This window comes from Scleropages formosus, chromosome 19 (assembly GCF_900964775.1).
Source record: "Scleropages formosus chromosome 19, fSclFor1.1, whole genome shotgun sequence".
NCBI lineage: Eukaryota > Metazoa > Chordata > Actinopteri > Osteoglossiformes > Osteoglossidae > Scleropages > Scleropages formosus.
Genome location: NC_041824.1, coordinates 24,405,252 through 24,421,693, shown reverse-complemented (window position 1 = coordinate 24,421,693; position 16,442 = coordinate 24,405,252). Strand labels below are relative to the sequence as shown.

The 16,442-nt window shown below is 47.7% G+C and overlaps 1 protein-coding gene across 4 annotated transcripts in view; it reads left to right on the top strand.

Moving 5' to 3' along the window:
* smtnb (smoothelin b) overlaps positions 1-16,442 on the top strand; it is a 64,139-nt gene that overhangs the window by 35,792 nt on the left and 11,905 nt on the right. For 3 of the 4 annotated variants that reach the window (XM_018749019.2, XM_018749021.2, XM_018749022.2), the window contains 4 exons: positions 74-119; positions 1,790-2,440; positions 4,510-4,583; positions 16,049-16,231. In XM_018749019.2, the coding sequence (XP_018604535.2) occupies positions 74-119; positions 1,790-2,440; positions 4,510-4,583; positions 16,049-16,231 (954 nt within the window). The remainder of the gene's footprint in view (positions 1-73; positions 120-1,789; positions 2,441-4,509; positions 4,584-16,048; positions 16,232-16,442) is intronic. The other variant, XM_018749020.2, reaches the window with a different exon arrangement.

Below are 16,442 nucleotides of genomic sequence, written 5' to 3'. Positions count from 1 at the left end.
CAGTGACGATTAGTTGCTTTGGACAGAAGCCCTGGCTAAGATGCAACATTTTAAAAAATTAATTTTCTTTCAGAAAATTTGGAGCAAAGACACACCTCTTCGCAAGAACAAGGACCCAGGTGAGCTGAAATGCACACAGATGGAAGCAAACACTGGTGAACACACTCATGTGAAGGTCATGTGGAGTTGTGCTGGAGCTTTGGTGCCAAAATCAGCCTGTGTGACCACAAGAGATTCCCTCAGCTTTCATGATTCTTAATCCCAGCATTGCTGCTTGTTATCAGAGTGTCCTGCCCCATCCCCAGGACCGCTTGCATGCTCCCCATTATGCCTTAGGCTAACATGACCGTATAGGGACAGGAGCAGTGAATCACATCCCCATGTGGCGCCTTCCTTGGGATGTTGGAGCCGGGACGTCCCGGCCAGGGGTCGCAGCCCTCCCTACACAGCATGTGCTCCTGTCTTCCTTCTCCGTGCCGCCTCACCGGCCCGGCCCTGCTCATGGCTCCGTCTGGTGTAAACACAGGCTGGTTGCCTAGCGACACTTCTGCATTTTTTGCCTGAATAAGGTAGAAAGGTCTGGTTGCACCTTCCTCCTGCATGTTTTGTAATTCCTCTCTCTCCTTTCATCTCCTGCTGTTCCATTGCCTGTCTTCCAGCCACTGTTAAAAGCAGCTGCTTGTAAATCTTTGTTCTCTAAACCTGGCTTAGTTAAACAGATGACATCATACCATTTTTTTGCAAAAGTTTTGTAGCTCAGCCCATTACAAAACTAATGCATAACATGAAGTGGTGTGGCATGATGGTGCAGTGGGGAGTGACTCTCAGTGCCTGGACAATGTGATCAGATATAAGTTCAGTTCCCACTCAGTCTGTGTGGAGTTCTTCTAGTGGTTGCATGGGTTTTCTCTGGGTGCTCTGGTTTCCTCCCATAGTCCAAACCCTAGTTTCAGATGTACTGAGAGATCTAAATTCCCAAGTGTGATTTCCCCCCCCCCCCCCCCCCCCCCCCTGTGAGTGACTTGTGTGTGTGGCTACCCTCCAGTCACACACTGGGATTCTATCCAGGGTGTACCCAGTCCCACACCCTCTGTAGTCCACCACAACGCTGAGTCAGTGAATGATGTCTGAAGAACCTTTTGTGTCCTTTTTCCATTCTGCAGTATTGTTCTCTGACAGCTGTAGTGCACTAAAACACTATAATAATGACAAAACAGTGAGCCAAAATGATTAATCATAGCACATTGTGATGTTTTAGATGCTGGAGGTGGTGCTGCTGGTACTCAGGGGTTGTGGTGTTGGCTGTAGGGCAGCTGGTTGCTCATGTAGAATGATTTTATATATTCAGCTTAGAAATATAACGAACTGCTGCTTTTCCACCACTGTACCAATGTTCTGGATCTTCTAAAGTGACTGACTGCTCTGATCATGTCTCCTTACCCCTGAGCTCTCGAGGAGTCTTTGGGTTCTCATACAGTATTGTATGAGTACAGGTATGTAGAGAAGCTTGGTTGTATATTGGATGGAGGATCTAAGTGCTGTTGGAATCAAGTCAAGGGGCTGGGAGTCGTGGTCAAGAAGTTGTTTTAAAAAAAAAAAAAAAACTGAAAACACTTTTTTTTTTCTTTACACATTTTTGAACTGCAGTGGCATGGAGATGTAAAGCATGTATTGTATTATAAGGGTAGTAGATCTAAAGTCCCCACCAAGATGGGAAAACAAGAATCAAAGTGTGTGTATGTGTGTGTGCATGTGTCCTCACACTACTTGGAACTTTTCTTTCTTGCAGCAGTTGATAAGAAGGATCCAGTTGTGTCCTCCTTCAGCCGGGCCAGCTCCATTCGGGATCGGATGCGCAAGTTTACAGAGCCCGCCCCGAGCATGGCGGCTCCAACGAGGGCCTCCCTAAAGAACGGGGTCCTCCTAAGCACCCGCGGCCAGTCACCCGTGTCCAAGGTCACCCAAAGGTTCGAGGAGACTGCTCTGAGCAAACCGCAGCAGGACAGGGGACCTGAAGCAGGTGCACCCCAGCAGAAGGAAAGGGAGCATTTTGTGTCCTGCAGGACCTCTTCAGCCACCTCCTCCTCCTCTTTGTCAGAGAGTGCCGGGGTCCCGCTTCAGCGCAGGATGGGTGTGAAGAAAGGACCATCCTCAAGGCCCCTGGTTGCCTTCCCCCAGCATCCCACTAGCAGCCAATCACAGAGCCCTGGGGGTGGGACTTTGGAAGAGCCTGAAAGGCAGAGGCCCGCCCTGGCCACCCCAGATGAGAACGGGAGCGTATTGGCCAGCGAAGCAGTTGGTGACAGTGTATCTCAGAGCAAGGGAGAGGGAGATCCTGACATGAAGACTTTCCTCACCATCGAGATCAAGGATGGGCGCAACACCCCCGCAGACAGCATGGCTCCCCGCATCACCTCGAGTGCTGCAGCTAACCGGGCAGGTAGGTGTAGAGCCCTGGATCCAGCCTCCATCATCATCCCTGCATTGTATTGACAGGTAGAAGAGACTGAACTGCAAATTGGTGAGGTGTAAAACTATCAGCTATGGGGTGAAGTTTGCTCTCAGTAAAAGCATCTGTGATCCAACTCAATAGATGGACAGATAGATGGATAGACACACTTTATTAACCCGAAAAGGAAAATGCTTGAGGCTACAGCAGCAGACATACAGTGCCATGGTGACGGATAACACTGGAGTAAACATCTATGTACACAAATGGATAAGTAGCAAATAAAGCAGTGCAGGCAGCTCAGTACCACTGGGACCAAAAGAAGGCACTACCTCCAAAATTATTGTTATAGTAGTTATTAGTTTTCATAATTGATGCTTTGAAGTGACATCATTTAGCGGAAGCGTTCTGCTCTGTACTGAGTGTGAGGGGTTTTCCTGGTATACAGTGTGTTTTTATGGAACTGACTGTGGCCTTGAACAGGTATTATTTGGCAGGAGTCATTAAAGTCAATCATTTTTCAAGTTTGTCCAGGATGCGTAGGCCAGGTGCTTTCCACAAAGCAAATGGTGGTGGTGTTTGAACCCATCACACCTTTGTGTGGAGCCTCCAGTATGCCAGGTCTGTGGCCAAGGAGGTCGAGTCTCATGGCTTTGCTCATTGGCTAGCAGCGCTATGACAGTAAACCTGGATTGCTCCAAAGCAGTGTACTTTCTAGGTGACCCTGTTCAACCATGAGCTATATACATTTGTTCATTTAGATGATACTTCCTTCCAAAGCCACTTATTTTATTCAGCCATTTGTAGAGCAGAATAATTTTTACTGGAGAAATTCAGAGTAAATCAAGGGTGTTACAGCAGGAGGTGGCATTCAAACATGCATCCTTTGTGTATAAGGCAGCACCTTTAACTGGTTCCCACCTGCTGGCCACCTGCTTTGACACCACAGCAGTGACACAGAAAGACTGCCACCAACTCGACTGCAAATAAACCGTAGATCCCAGTAAAATCACGTTGCAGTTCCTCTCAAGACTTGGTGCCTGCACAGCCCTGTTGTACACAGAGACCACGTAAATATTTGTACCATGGCGCTGAGCCGCCAGCATGTAAATCGCTGTCGCTGTAAACAGAGATGTGTGGGATGGAGACACTCTGTGAGGGGCTTCTCAGGAGGTCTGCTGCATGGCAAAGTGAACAGGCTGATATGGGTAGAGGAGATGGAGACACGACAATGGAGGAAAGTGAGTCTCCAAGTGTGAGAACACTTCATTTTGCTCACACTACCGCTTGACACATACTGCCTTGCTCCTGTACAAGCACTTGTGTATTCCCTGTGTGTGCTGCTGGGACTGGGCCGAATAACCCTGAATGAATGCCTCCCAAACCATGTTCTGCCAAGGAATGAAAGATGCTGTGTTACTCCAACATGTGATGGTTGTGGTTTTCCTCCCACCAAATCATCTGGAGTAACAAGCTCTGTGGGACCTGCTGAACCGTGATGGCAAGGTTCATTTGAAGCTAATTTTCAAGGCTGATTGATAGACAATGATGTTAGTGTTTCGTCTCAGTGCGCGTACACTCTTCGATTGTGTGTGAAAACAGAACAATTTGAGTATTTGTGCTTATTTCTTTCTGCCTCAACATTTATGAATTATGGATGAGGCCAAACCGAATAACACAAGTGAAAAGCATTCTTTTCGTGTGAGCAAGTGTTTGCGAGACAGTGTCCCTGTGTGTGCGTGCATGTGTACTGGAGCAAAGGAGCCAAAACGTTTAGTTTCAGTGGTGTTGCTCTAAGTGATATTAAATGTGATCTCACAGTTTATCCCTGTGAGTTTATCCCTTGCTGTTGATGTCATTATTGGCAAGACCTGCTATTGTAACACATGGAAGATAATGTGCAGAACTCATTTTACTACAAATCATCTGTTTATGTCATTTAAGTGATAAGTCATCGTAAAAAAGCTTGTATTTGTATTATTTTAAATCATAGTGTGATTCAACTGTTAACTCTATATAAACTTAATGCTTCTCTCTTCTTTTCTGTGCCACCCTTCCAGAGCTCACCCTTGGCTTGAGACCAACCCCCTTCAAGATCTCCTCATCTGGTGTGTCGTCCAGTATGGCCTTCAAGGTACCCCATAACACACAGATACCATCTGCAAAGAGTTGATGATGATGATCATGATGATGATCAGACTGTGGCATGCTCATGTGCTGTGTTAGGAGAAGAACCTGGCTGGCTTCAGTGATGGGTGAACTTGTCTTTTTATTTTTCTTCTCCGTTGTCCGGAAGTAAAGCCAGAATAAATATAACAATAACGACAAAATAAAGCCAACAACTCAGCTAAATGAAACTGAGAAAGATGACAGGAATGTAACCAAAATAACACAGGACAAACTGAGTATTTCCACTACAAACTGTCAGATCAGAACCCTCCTATCCATCTTGGTCCAGACTTCATTTCAGAACCGCTTGTCCCATACGGGGTAACGGGGAACCGGAGCCTACCCGGTAACACAGGGCGTAAGGCTGGAGGGGGAGGGGACACACCCAGGACGGGATGCCAGTCCGTCACAAGGCACCCCAAGCAGGACTCGAACCCCAGACCCACCGGAGAGCAGGACTGCTGTCCAACCCACTGCGCCACCGCACCCCTGGTCCAGACTTGAATTATGTAAATAACTGACAGCTCCTGGGACTCGTTACTCCATTACTACGGTGCTCCCAGGTGCTGCCGCCAGTCCTGTGGTGGGTCATGGCCTGACTTTAGCCTGCCACTCAGGTGTGATGGATTAGGGGACAGGTATGTCTGATACTTCAACAGTATAAGCAGGTGGGCACTGTGGAGCCTGATGTGTGAACACCTTTCCGAAATGTTCTCAGGGCCACTCAAGGGCAGCACTCTGAATATGATAGACCAGAACACCTTGTGTGTCTCAGTAGAATGATGGCAGAGCAGAGAGATGTTTCCCACAGATGTGGGAGGTGCGTCAAGGACAGTACGGGACAGTGCTGTGTTTCTGCCAGGTTTCAGAGCCACAGTGTGTGTGTGTGTGTGTGTGTGTGTGTGTGTGTGTGTGTGTGTGTGTGTGTGTGTCCATGATCGAGAACAGGCAGTGGAGGGGTGTTTATCAAACAGAGTGGACAGCTGGCCCAGTCTATCCTTACAGGGTAGTAAAGGAAGAGATGGGGCAGGACCCCATCCTACCCCACCATGCTCCAGAGAACAAACCATGACATGGAGGTGTTATTCCCCTTGATGCCGTTTAATGGCAACAACAGGCTTGGAAGGTTTCACGGTAAGCGTGGCAGGTTGATGTGTTCTGGCCAGCACAACCCCCTCCCCCATCTTTTTTCCACCCCGTCTTCTGTCTTTGCTGGAGAATATCCATGTGGGGCTTTGTTGCTGCCAATAAGAGAAACAGACAGACCGAAAGGTCTCCCTCTGTGTTCAACTCGTGACCTGGACCTGTGGCATAGTGCAGGGCAACCGCTGGTGGTCTTACTGACGGCTACAAACTCCCCCCCCCCCCCCCCCCCATCTCTGATCTGCAGCTTTTTCTTTCATTTTGTTCATGTAGCAGTTGCTTGTCTTCACAGCGACCGTGCAACTCAGCATAAAAAAACATAACTCCTTGTTGTAAAATGCAGATACAGGCACATGATTTTCAAAGCACAGTCCAGTTTGTCCAGTACCACTGTTTTAGCTGGTACACATTACTTAAGTAGCTGCATATGGAATTGATAGGAAATAGATGTGATTGTGACTGATGGTTACACAAAGTTATGGATGTGTTAGATCAGGAGAAAAGTGGGTCTCAAAGCAATGGGTTTTGAGGCATTTGTTGAATGTGGGACAGGCCTCAGCAGTTCTGAAGGAGATGGGCAGATCATTCTTAAACATCTGAGATAAAACAGAGGACCTCTGGACTTCCAGTTCTGCACCCCTTGTAAGTAGGACCTCCAATCAGACGGAAGTGAAGGTTACCAGTGCTTTTTTTGTGCAAGGACTGATCTGGCCCAAAAAGTTTGAGTTGTGGTATTTTTTTTTCCCTCTTTCAAGTACAGATTTTCCTGTACTTGTATGTCTGTTGTGTTTGCTACTGTGACAGGTGGTTGTGTTGTGTGGACAAAGTTTCAGGAAACTTAATGAGGATGATCCTTTACTTGAGTAAGATGGCTAGTGGGATTAGAAACTGCGGACATGGCAGCCCCCTCATTGCAGGGGCTCTTAGCATCCTGATTGTGTTGGACTACCCCGGGGCTCAAAGAACACAGGAAACTCTGTGTTTGCATTTGTTCCTCTGCCTCCATGTGGGACTTCTGTAATCTCATTAAGGGATCACATCTTCCTGCTTAAGGAAGTGATTTTACCCTGAAGTGCCAGTGCGTTTGGGATCGTGTGTGAGCGGCTGAGAGAGAGAGAGCAGGGATCCTTGAGAGGCGAGAGCGGCACGCTCACATGGCAAGGGAATGCCAGTGAATGACTGAGTGAAGCCATGCTGGAACACGGAACTGAGGTTTGTTGGCACTCGTGTGCGTGTGTGTGCATCTGTGTGCGGCTGGGTAGGTGGGTGCACTTTTCGTCGTCATGTTGGCAGCTACAGGTCACTCAGATTTGCAGCACGTCTTTATAATGTACACTAGCTGTTTCTCAGCTCTCATTCCTTCAGGCAGCAGCGTTTACATACTGTGTCCTCAGTAAATATTACTCTTGCAGTTTCGCTACAAACATAGTATTCAGGTACCAAAAGTAACAAGATTTTTTTTTTTTGACTCACTCACTATCGTTAACCATTTGTCCAAGTCAGGGTGGCTGCAGTCCAGAACCTATCCCAGAAGCACAGCGTGCAAGGCTAGTTAGGGTACTCACTGGATGGGACACCAGTTCATTGCGGTAAACTGATGTATTTCTTACCTAGAAACACACCACAAATTTTTCCGTTAAATGAGCTCAAGTTTTGTGTGTCGGCTGATGCTTGCTGCACAACAGCTACGCACAGTAGGTGTCATAGCTGAGAGTGGCATCTGAATCTGTCCAGGCACCACCTGAGTGGGTCATGATACTACGGTGAGGTGTCAAAATCCTGTCCCTGAGGGCGGGGGTCACAGTGGTTCACTGGGTGTCTGGCTGAGACTGTGACTTCATACCAACATTTGAATGACCAGCAGAGTTGAGGTTTTCAGAAGTGCAGTGAGAAGGACATCGTAGCGAAGCACTAGGTCAGTTCAGCAGTTTGTTTGAATGTTTTTGGCATCCGTGGCATTTAAGGTTGTTGGCTTTACTACCAGGTGTGACCCTTTTTATCGGGGTTACTCTGTTTCTACCATCTTTTTGGCTGCGCAGAGCAACTGTAATGCTGATCGCTGATCTACATGTACAGAAGACTGGAGCAGTGCCACTGCTCCACAATGGGAAATACGACTTGAGGGGAAAGGTTAAAATTGACATGTACAACCATAACTGCCATATTTCCACATTGTAATAGCCTCAGCACATTTTTTTTTGTATGGTTGATTGCCCACAGGACAGAACATTTTGCATTTAGTTGTCCCATCAAGTGAACCAATCAGAGAAAGGAAGTGTACTTTGAAAAATTCTCCATCAGAAGTTGGCCAAAGTAGTGAGGTATTGGGACTTCTTTGCTTTATTTTTGACGAATTTCTAGCAAGAAAGCGTTTTCAAAATGAAAATCAAGCTGACGCAGTTAGTGATGGCTTCTCTTGGTCAACAGTGAAAGCCATGTGTTTGGGTAGCGTGAGTGCACACCTACAGGACCTCCACAGAGGGCACTGAGTGCCCTGTGGATATAAAACACACACTGAGGCAATAGCAGTCGACATGTGCCCTGTTTCAAAGCCTCTGTTCGTTGTGGGGCTACTGAGGGCCACTGGCAAAGGTCTTGTCCACACGGACAAGTGCTGTGTGTGTGTGTGTGTGTGTGTGTGTGTGTGTGTGTGTGTGTGTGTGTGTGTGTCGTACCTGACGCAGGGCCGCGTGCACCGATACCGAATATCGGTTTCTGTAAGGAAGGACTATACTGCAGATTCCCGAGGGCCAGCCAGCAATCAGGGTTCTGTCTGCCTATGCTTGAGGCCCCAGGTGCTCGGGTCATTAGGGAAGCGTTAAAATAGCTCCGCTAAAGGGATTGCACTGACGCCTGTTTCATGGGGAGTTAACGTCAAACTCGACAAGGCTGTCTGCCCCCAGATTAGGCTGCGGCTCTGGCTTATTATTTGACTCTGCTGCAGGCCACCATACACATTGTAGAAGGGTTCATGCTGTGGTGCACATATTGGTCTCTTAGCATTGTACCTATCTGTGAGTCTGAATCTCTTCGAGATGCCCAGCCTCAACCAATTTCAATGACAGTTTGTCCTGAGTGGGGTCACAGTGAGCCAGAGCCCATCCTGGAAACATTGGATGCAAGGCTGAAGGGGTGGGGGAGGTACACTCTGGATGGGATGCCAGTCCATCGCAGGGTCACAAGTGTGTACCCGGTGACACAGCTGGGTTGTATTACTGGTGCAATCTGTAGGGCAAGTACCTTGCTAAAGGGTACAACACTCAGAGACGGGGATTGAACCTGCAACCTTTGCAGCCAAGGGCAGCCGCTCCAACCACTACACCATCAGCTGTCCCCCATGCCCAGCCCCATTATTATTAGTTACTTAAAAAAAAATTTCTTTTGGCAACCTACAGCCTTAAGCTTCTTACACTGATTTACCCATTTACACAGCAGGGTAATTTTTACTGGAGTATTTCAGGGTAAGTATCTTAATCAAGGGCACTACAGCAGGAGACAACAGCTCTAACCACTGTGCCACCTGCTGTCAACGTTGTTCACTTTCTTCGGTTTCTCCCTCTGTGCTTGTCGAGGTTAGTGATCATTTGATAAACTGATGTTACCTTACATTCCATGGGACCGTGAGCCCCTTTCTCTTTTGTACATCCATACTTTTTCCTGCTTTACTGGTCAGGATACTCATGGCCTTCCCAGCATGCCTTGGATTGTCAAACTCGGGTGTACCGTGCGCCGTGCCGATGGAACGGGAACCAGATTGCCAAGCCTGACCTGCAAAGGTCATACGGAGGATGATTAGCTCCAGTTTTGGGGATTAAGGAGGTTTAGTGGAAGTTGGCATGAGACCCCACCATGTTTGGCTCTATAGCTGTGAATAATAATAAAAGTGCATGGAGTTTATGGGTGTGTTCCTCTCAGCTGCTGTCCCAAGGGTGTATGATTTGTGTGTGATTTGTGACCCAGCAGCTGGCAGGCTCTGAGCAAGCAGCGCCACACCCCTCTGTCGACAGGCTTAGTTATTAATTCATTCAATCGACACTTTTCTCCAAAGTGCCTTAAAATGTTAAGCTACTTACACTGATTTACACATTTACAGAGCTGGGCATTTTTTACTGTATCAATTCAGGGCTTTTACCTTGATCAGTAGTACTACAGCAGGTGGTGGGATTCAAACCAGGGTCCTTTGAGTGCAGGGTGGTAGATGTAACACAATGCATTTCAAACTCTACACTAAACAGCATCTGTGTGAAAGATGAGCCTCTTATTCGTGTTTCTTCTCCAGGCCTCTCAGAGCAGCCGTCCTGCAGCGCTGCTCTAAATAACTTGTGGGAAGCTGTCAAAGCTTATCACAGCCTTGTTCTCAGCAGGAGACCTCGTCACACACAGTACTGCCACACAAACAGCAACACACACACACTCACTCACTCACTCATGACATTTAACACCTCTGTGACCAGACCCCTGCGTTCTGTGGGCCACGTAGCCCTGACCTCTGTTGCATCGCCATGTCGGCTGTTCCAGGAAATCCCTTTGGTTCGTTTCGAAATACCTCGAAATATCGGACAGCAGCCCGAGGTGCCCAGACCTCATCGCACGCTGTCTGCTTCACATGGTAACACCTGAAGTGGTAAAAACTGCTTAAAATTCCCTAGTACCGTATTGCTGAATGGACAGCCCTGAAGTACTGCACTCATCCCTCAAATACCACTGTTCTGTACAACAAAACATTGCTAGGATGGCTTATGATAAGATTTACCGTTTGTCTTGCGGCAACCTTACTGTTAGCAGTCATTTTGCTTCCATAATCAGCAGTTTGTTCTGTTCAACATCTCAAATGAGATGTCAGATGTTTCGGGACAGATAGTCTCAGACCCTAGAGGTTTTTCTCTTTAGTGAAGTCAGTGTTTTTATTTTCTGTCTAAATCTAGTGTGTGTGAACCTCTACATTTCCATGCAAATGAGGAGTTCTGTTGTATGGAAAGGCTAAATTCAGTCGTTAATTGAAGGTCATTCAACGTAAAACATAAGTGACTTGCACAGCGCCTCTAAACACACACTGTGTCCTGTAAAGTGAAAGATGTGGACAGTGATCTTGTGAAATTAATTTCTTTACATCATACTGATCCATGAGCCAAATAATCATGGTGCCTTGAAATGTAGTAAAGAAAATGCAAAGCGCAGTAGGGAGGGCTGCAAAGGCAGAGAAAGGTAAAGTAGAAAAAGGAAAAATACAACAGGATGGAGGCAATTTCATCTCCTCCCATCAGGAACTGGCCAGAGAAGGTGACTTCCTGGAACAAATTAACCCCCTCTCGGAGGGGACAGGTGTGTTTTTGTATTTAAACACAGAAGGCAAACTTACTCTCGGTTACTGGGAGCTTAAGGGCCTGTTCTCCTGTATTTTCCAGTGTAGGGTGGGGCAAAGGAGACACACACAAGCTGCAAAAGTGAGAAGTGACACTGGTAGCACTTACGTTGAATTGCTGCGTTGTCACAGAAGGCACCAGAGACAGGTGTCCTCATTTCCACACACTTCCAGGGAGTTTGGTGCCGCTCCCAAATTCCCTCCTGTCCCACAATGCACTGGGACCCTGGCACAGTGCCGGTTGCCGTGACCTGGGGTGGCAGGCACAAGCAGATGTTGTTTGGCATCAATAGTTGTCTTTTGACAAGAACAATGGTGGTGGAGGAGGGCCACCCCACGCTCACATTCCACAAAGGACAGGGGCTCTAAATATAAGGCAGGGATCCAGTCCAGTTTAGCCCCCTGCTGCTACCCTCTGGACCGGCTCACTGAAGGGGGCTCGCCGATAGGTGTGTTTGTGGGCAGCTCCTCGGGGGTCCTGATGGCTCCAGAAACGGGTTCTGGCATGCAGTGATTGGTCAGGCAGGTCTCAGATGTGCAGAGCCACAGATATGTGAAGCTATAAAGAACAGGAGCTGTTTTTGGAGCCCTCCAAACTGCACTGGAGGGGCAACTGAGTATCAGCTGTGTGTCTTTGTGGAGAGGCAGTCATGCCGAGCGTGGATCTAGACTTCCTGTCTACCTGCGGGGCCCTTACAGTGCCGGGCGGCCCCGATAGCTTCTGTGCCGAGTCCGGCCTGGAGGCTGTGATCGGGGACCTGTTGGTGCAGGAGGAAGCAGAGGAGGCAGCAGTGGCAGCAGTAGGGGCGGATGATGCCGTACATGCCATGGAGCTGACCCTGCGCAGCGCTGTGGGGGAGATGCATGCCGACCTGAAGGCCTTCAAGAAACATGTGGAGGCACGCGTGGAGGGGGTGGCGGGATGCATGGCTCCCCTGGAGGACACTGTGCGCAGCCTACAAGAGGACAATCTGTGGCTGCGTGCTCAGGTTGAGAAGTTGGCGCGGCAGGTGGATGCTCTCTGCCGGAACCTTGGGCTCCCTGAGCTGCCTTCCCCAACCTGTGCGTCATCCGCTGAGATCCAGCACCCTGCTCCCAAGCCCCACCCCCCAGCCTTCGCCACCCGGCGCTCTGCTTCTGCTCCGTCGCTGGCAGCCTTCTTGCGCAGCAGCAGTGTGGTATGTCACCCTCTAGCACCCATTAGCCTGGCCCTCGCTGGACCCCATTCTCTGAGTTGCTGTGCTACTCCAACTCCCCATTCCTGCCTGTGCTGACACTCCCTCATCTGGCAGGGAACTTGATTCCTCAGTTTTCCTAACCATCATGACCATCATGGTTTTTCTCTGATTTTTAGCTGAGTAAAAGAACCCGGAATCTGATTTACATTATTTTAATTGAAATTTTTCTTTAAGTTCACTGGATAGTCTTCGCTCAAATCCATCAGCCACCACCTTTCGGACTTGAAGGACCCGGGTTCAAATCCCACTCCTTGCTGTAGTACCCATGATCAAGGTACTTGAATTGACGCAGTAAAAATGACTATGCTGTAAAAATGGTTAAATAATTATAAACAGGTTAGTTTGGAGAAAAGCATCAGATAAACATGTTTTATGTTCTCCAGGACTGTTGGTGACATTTTTGTAATTGTGCATTAGCTATATAAAAAACACTGCACTCCTTTTGACAAAGTACTTTGTAGCCTTTCACCCCATCTTCTGGGTATTGAGTAAAGTGAAGCTCTTCTCCTGACCATTCTCTTCAGTTTTTGAACCCCTGCCACACGACAACCCCCCTGCTGAGTGTTTGTTCAGACAAGGTGTTTCAATCCCTTAATCCCTGTCAGTGGAAGTGCTCTGATGATGCTGAGTGCTTGTGGCATCTGCTCAGGGAAGCTTGTCACGACACCACAGACTCCCGGGAAAGGGCAAAGCTTCTGAACCTGTTCCAGATCTGACCCCCATGATCTCCCAGATGGACAAGCCCACTAACTCCCTAAGGCCCCCCCACTGACTGATGAACATGAATGTTTCACTGGAGGGACGTAGAAGGTCACACGGGGAATTTTGCTCTCATTGTGATCTCATTGTACGGGTTTTGTTTTATTGGGCTGGTATGAAAATGCCTCCCCCCGTCTCTTCTTGAGCCTCATTAGCTTTGCTGAAACCTCCTGCATAGTTAGTTACTCAGTTGGCTGATGCTTTTCTCCAAAACTGCTTGCAATGGTTTGTCCATTTGTACAGCAGGGTCAGTTTTACTGCAAATAATTCACGGTAAGTACTTTACTCAAGGGTACTGCTGTAGGAAGTGGGATTTGAACCTGGATTCTTTGAGAGGGAGAGGAAAGTAACAGCTCTAAGCACTATGCCACCTGCTGCCCCTTATGAGTACAGGTGTGACAAGCAAGTCCCAGTGTAATTATGCGTGTGCTTAATTGAATAACAAGATTGCATGTTTTCTCTAATGGCTCAGAACAGGATTTGGGCCAGATTAGGGAAAGATTAGGTCTGACATTTCTAGAAACTGAAGACAGACTAATCATTCCACTCATGTCCAGTCTACAGATGGGAATGAAAAGTTAGTCCTTTTTTTAAGGTGAAAATGTGGTACATTCTGGCTCCTTTTTTTTAGCCACACATTTTGGTGCTGTTGGGGGCACAAAACAGAAGCATCTTTTACCAGCAGCTCCATTTGTGCATTTAACACAGACTACATCAGGGATCTAACTGGCCTGCTGTTCTTCTCCTTACCTCCCATCAGTGTCATTAGTCACCACTGATGGTCATTTGTGTTCATCTTTTTCTTCATATATATATATATAGTAAAGCACCATCCCCTTTCAAACAGCATGTCAGCTGTGTTCATTCAGAACAGTGTTGCAGTGGTTAGTGCTGGTGCCTCACAGCACCTGGACTGTGCAGTCAGGCAACTCTTTATTCCCCCCACACTTGTACTACACCAGGTGGTGGGATTTGAACCTGGTCCTTCGACTCCAAAGATGGACCACTGTGTTATGCTTTTGCATCTTGTATACGTTGCACTGGATCCAGGGTCCTGACCGGCTGCCATTAGGATGACCACGTGTTCAGTGAACCCGGTCAACCTTGGAGATCTTGGAGAGACACATCCTCTCTCACACACATTTCAGAAGCAACTAGATGTCTTTCTGTCTATGTTCAGGACTCAAAACTCAACGTTTCACACCCCCGTGAATGCAAACATGTGCGTGCCCATCCTGGTTCAGGCCTTTGCCTCTGAGTACTAGTGCAGCAGCTCTATGCTGTAGCATTCCAGTGTGGTCGAGGAGCCGTCACTGAATCCCAGGGGCAGTACCACACTAGGCCTGGGAACTGGCCTGTAACATTGATCCCACTGGGATGGGAAAGGTCTCCAGCTCTGTACTAATTCAGTCCACAGACTTGGTGTGAATGCTGGCATTTCCAGAGTTCAGCTGGCAGACTTGAGACATATATGTTTGTTACAAACTTATCTCTGGACATAAGTTTCAAGTTTACTGTCATACTGTAGGTACAAGTAATTCTTCTTGAATGTAGTGCTCGTACAATGAAAATGGTTCCAAAATGGATATTCACCCGGCATCTCCTGACATCCTCCCATGCCGTTCACTGCAGCAAACTGTTCCAAACTGATCTGTCAGCCTCCAGCGCTGTAAACTTTGCACAGCGGCATGTCTGATAGTGTTGTTCCCATGTTTGGCTGTTTTTATGAATAAAGAGTGATCTGAAGAGTGACCTCCATACCTTCCTTTTTATATCATTTTCCAACAGAAAGATATTTTTATATTTTGGATTTGAAAGCTGTGGAGGGCACGGTGGTGCAGTGGGCTTGGCTGGGTCCTGCTTTCTGGTGGGTCTGGGGTTTGAGTCCCGTTTGGGGAGCCTTGCACTGGGCTGGCGTCTCGTCTTGGGTGTGTCCCCTCCCCCTCCAACCTTGCACCCTGTGTTGCCAGGTTAGGCTCCGGTTTGCCACGACCCTGCTGGGGATGAGCACTTTTCAGACAGTGGATTTGAAACCTTAGTCAACAATACATTTATATTTACTCACTTAGCTGATGCTTTTCTCTAAGTGACTTACAGTGTTAAGCTACTTACACTGATTTACCCATTTATACAACTGGGTAATGTTTACTGTTTTAAGGTACGTTCTTTGCTCTAGGGTCCTATAGCCAGAGGAGGGATTCAAACTTGTGTCCTTTGAATCCAAAAAGTGGAAAATCTGTCCACCGGGCCACTTGCACACTGCAACAACAATAGCTACAGCACAGTGACTGCAGGGTTATGAACCTACAACCTTCCACTTACAGCTTCAGTTTCTCAGCGTCTCCCCTGTGAATTGTTTTTGCTAGGGCAATTCAGGGTGAATGCCTTGCTCTAGGTCACAAGTCCAAGTTCAAAACAGCATCTGCTGTCAGTGTCATGTGCAAACACCAGACTCATACTCACAGGTATCTCTCTCACGCACGCACGCACGTACGCACAGAGGTCTCCACTTTTGAGGGTGAAGCACAGGTTGGATAGCTGCCACCCTGTTGTTGTCTTAAGATGTCCCTGGACCTGATAGCCTCATGACTCTCGAAATGTCAACGGGGTCCCATGTCCTTTCCGTAAACACAGCTGTATTGTCTTGCGTGCCAAACCCCTTTGTCCAACCCACTCAGTGACTGAAGCCATGCTTTCTTGCCACATGGGGAGCCATGATATGCCACATGAGCCTTCTGCTAGGCTGCGCTGGCCCTTTGGATGACTGGATCCCGATGACGGCAATGTTGATTTTGTATCCTAGTTGGTTCTGGTGACAATGGATCATCACTTCAGTAACATTTTCGCTGCATTTCATCGATTTCCTTTTGGTGGGACTCCACTTATAATTCATCATCCCTCCTCATGATCCCTTTTGTGTCTTTTCAGGTGGACGGTGAGCCGACAGTTGCCACGGAGCCAGCATTTGTGACTGCGCCATCGGCGCGAGCTGCCAGTGAGGCGCCCACCGTGTCCAATGGGTCTTCAGAGGTGAAGACTGAGGAGCGCACAGGGAAGCTCACAGCTGAGCAGCTGGCTGCCATTGAGGACGAGGAGGTCCTGGATAGGATGGTATGGTTGTTACTCCTCTGGATGTTCAGCAGGGACAGTAAACCAAAGTGTTCCTCCACATTTCATATCTTATGAGAAAGTGCTTTTTATTTAATTTTTCTTATTTTTAACATTTCATTTAGACCCTGATTTTACCGTTACATTTATGACACTTTTCTCCAAAATGACTTAATAATGTTCAGTTTCTGATAGTGATTTACAGATTTATACA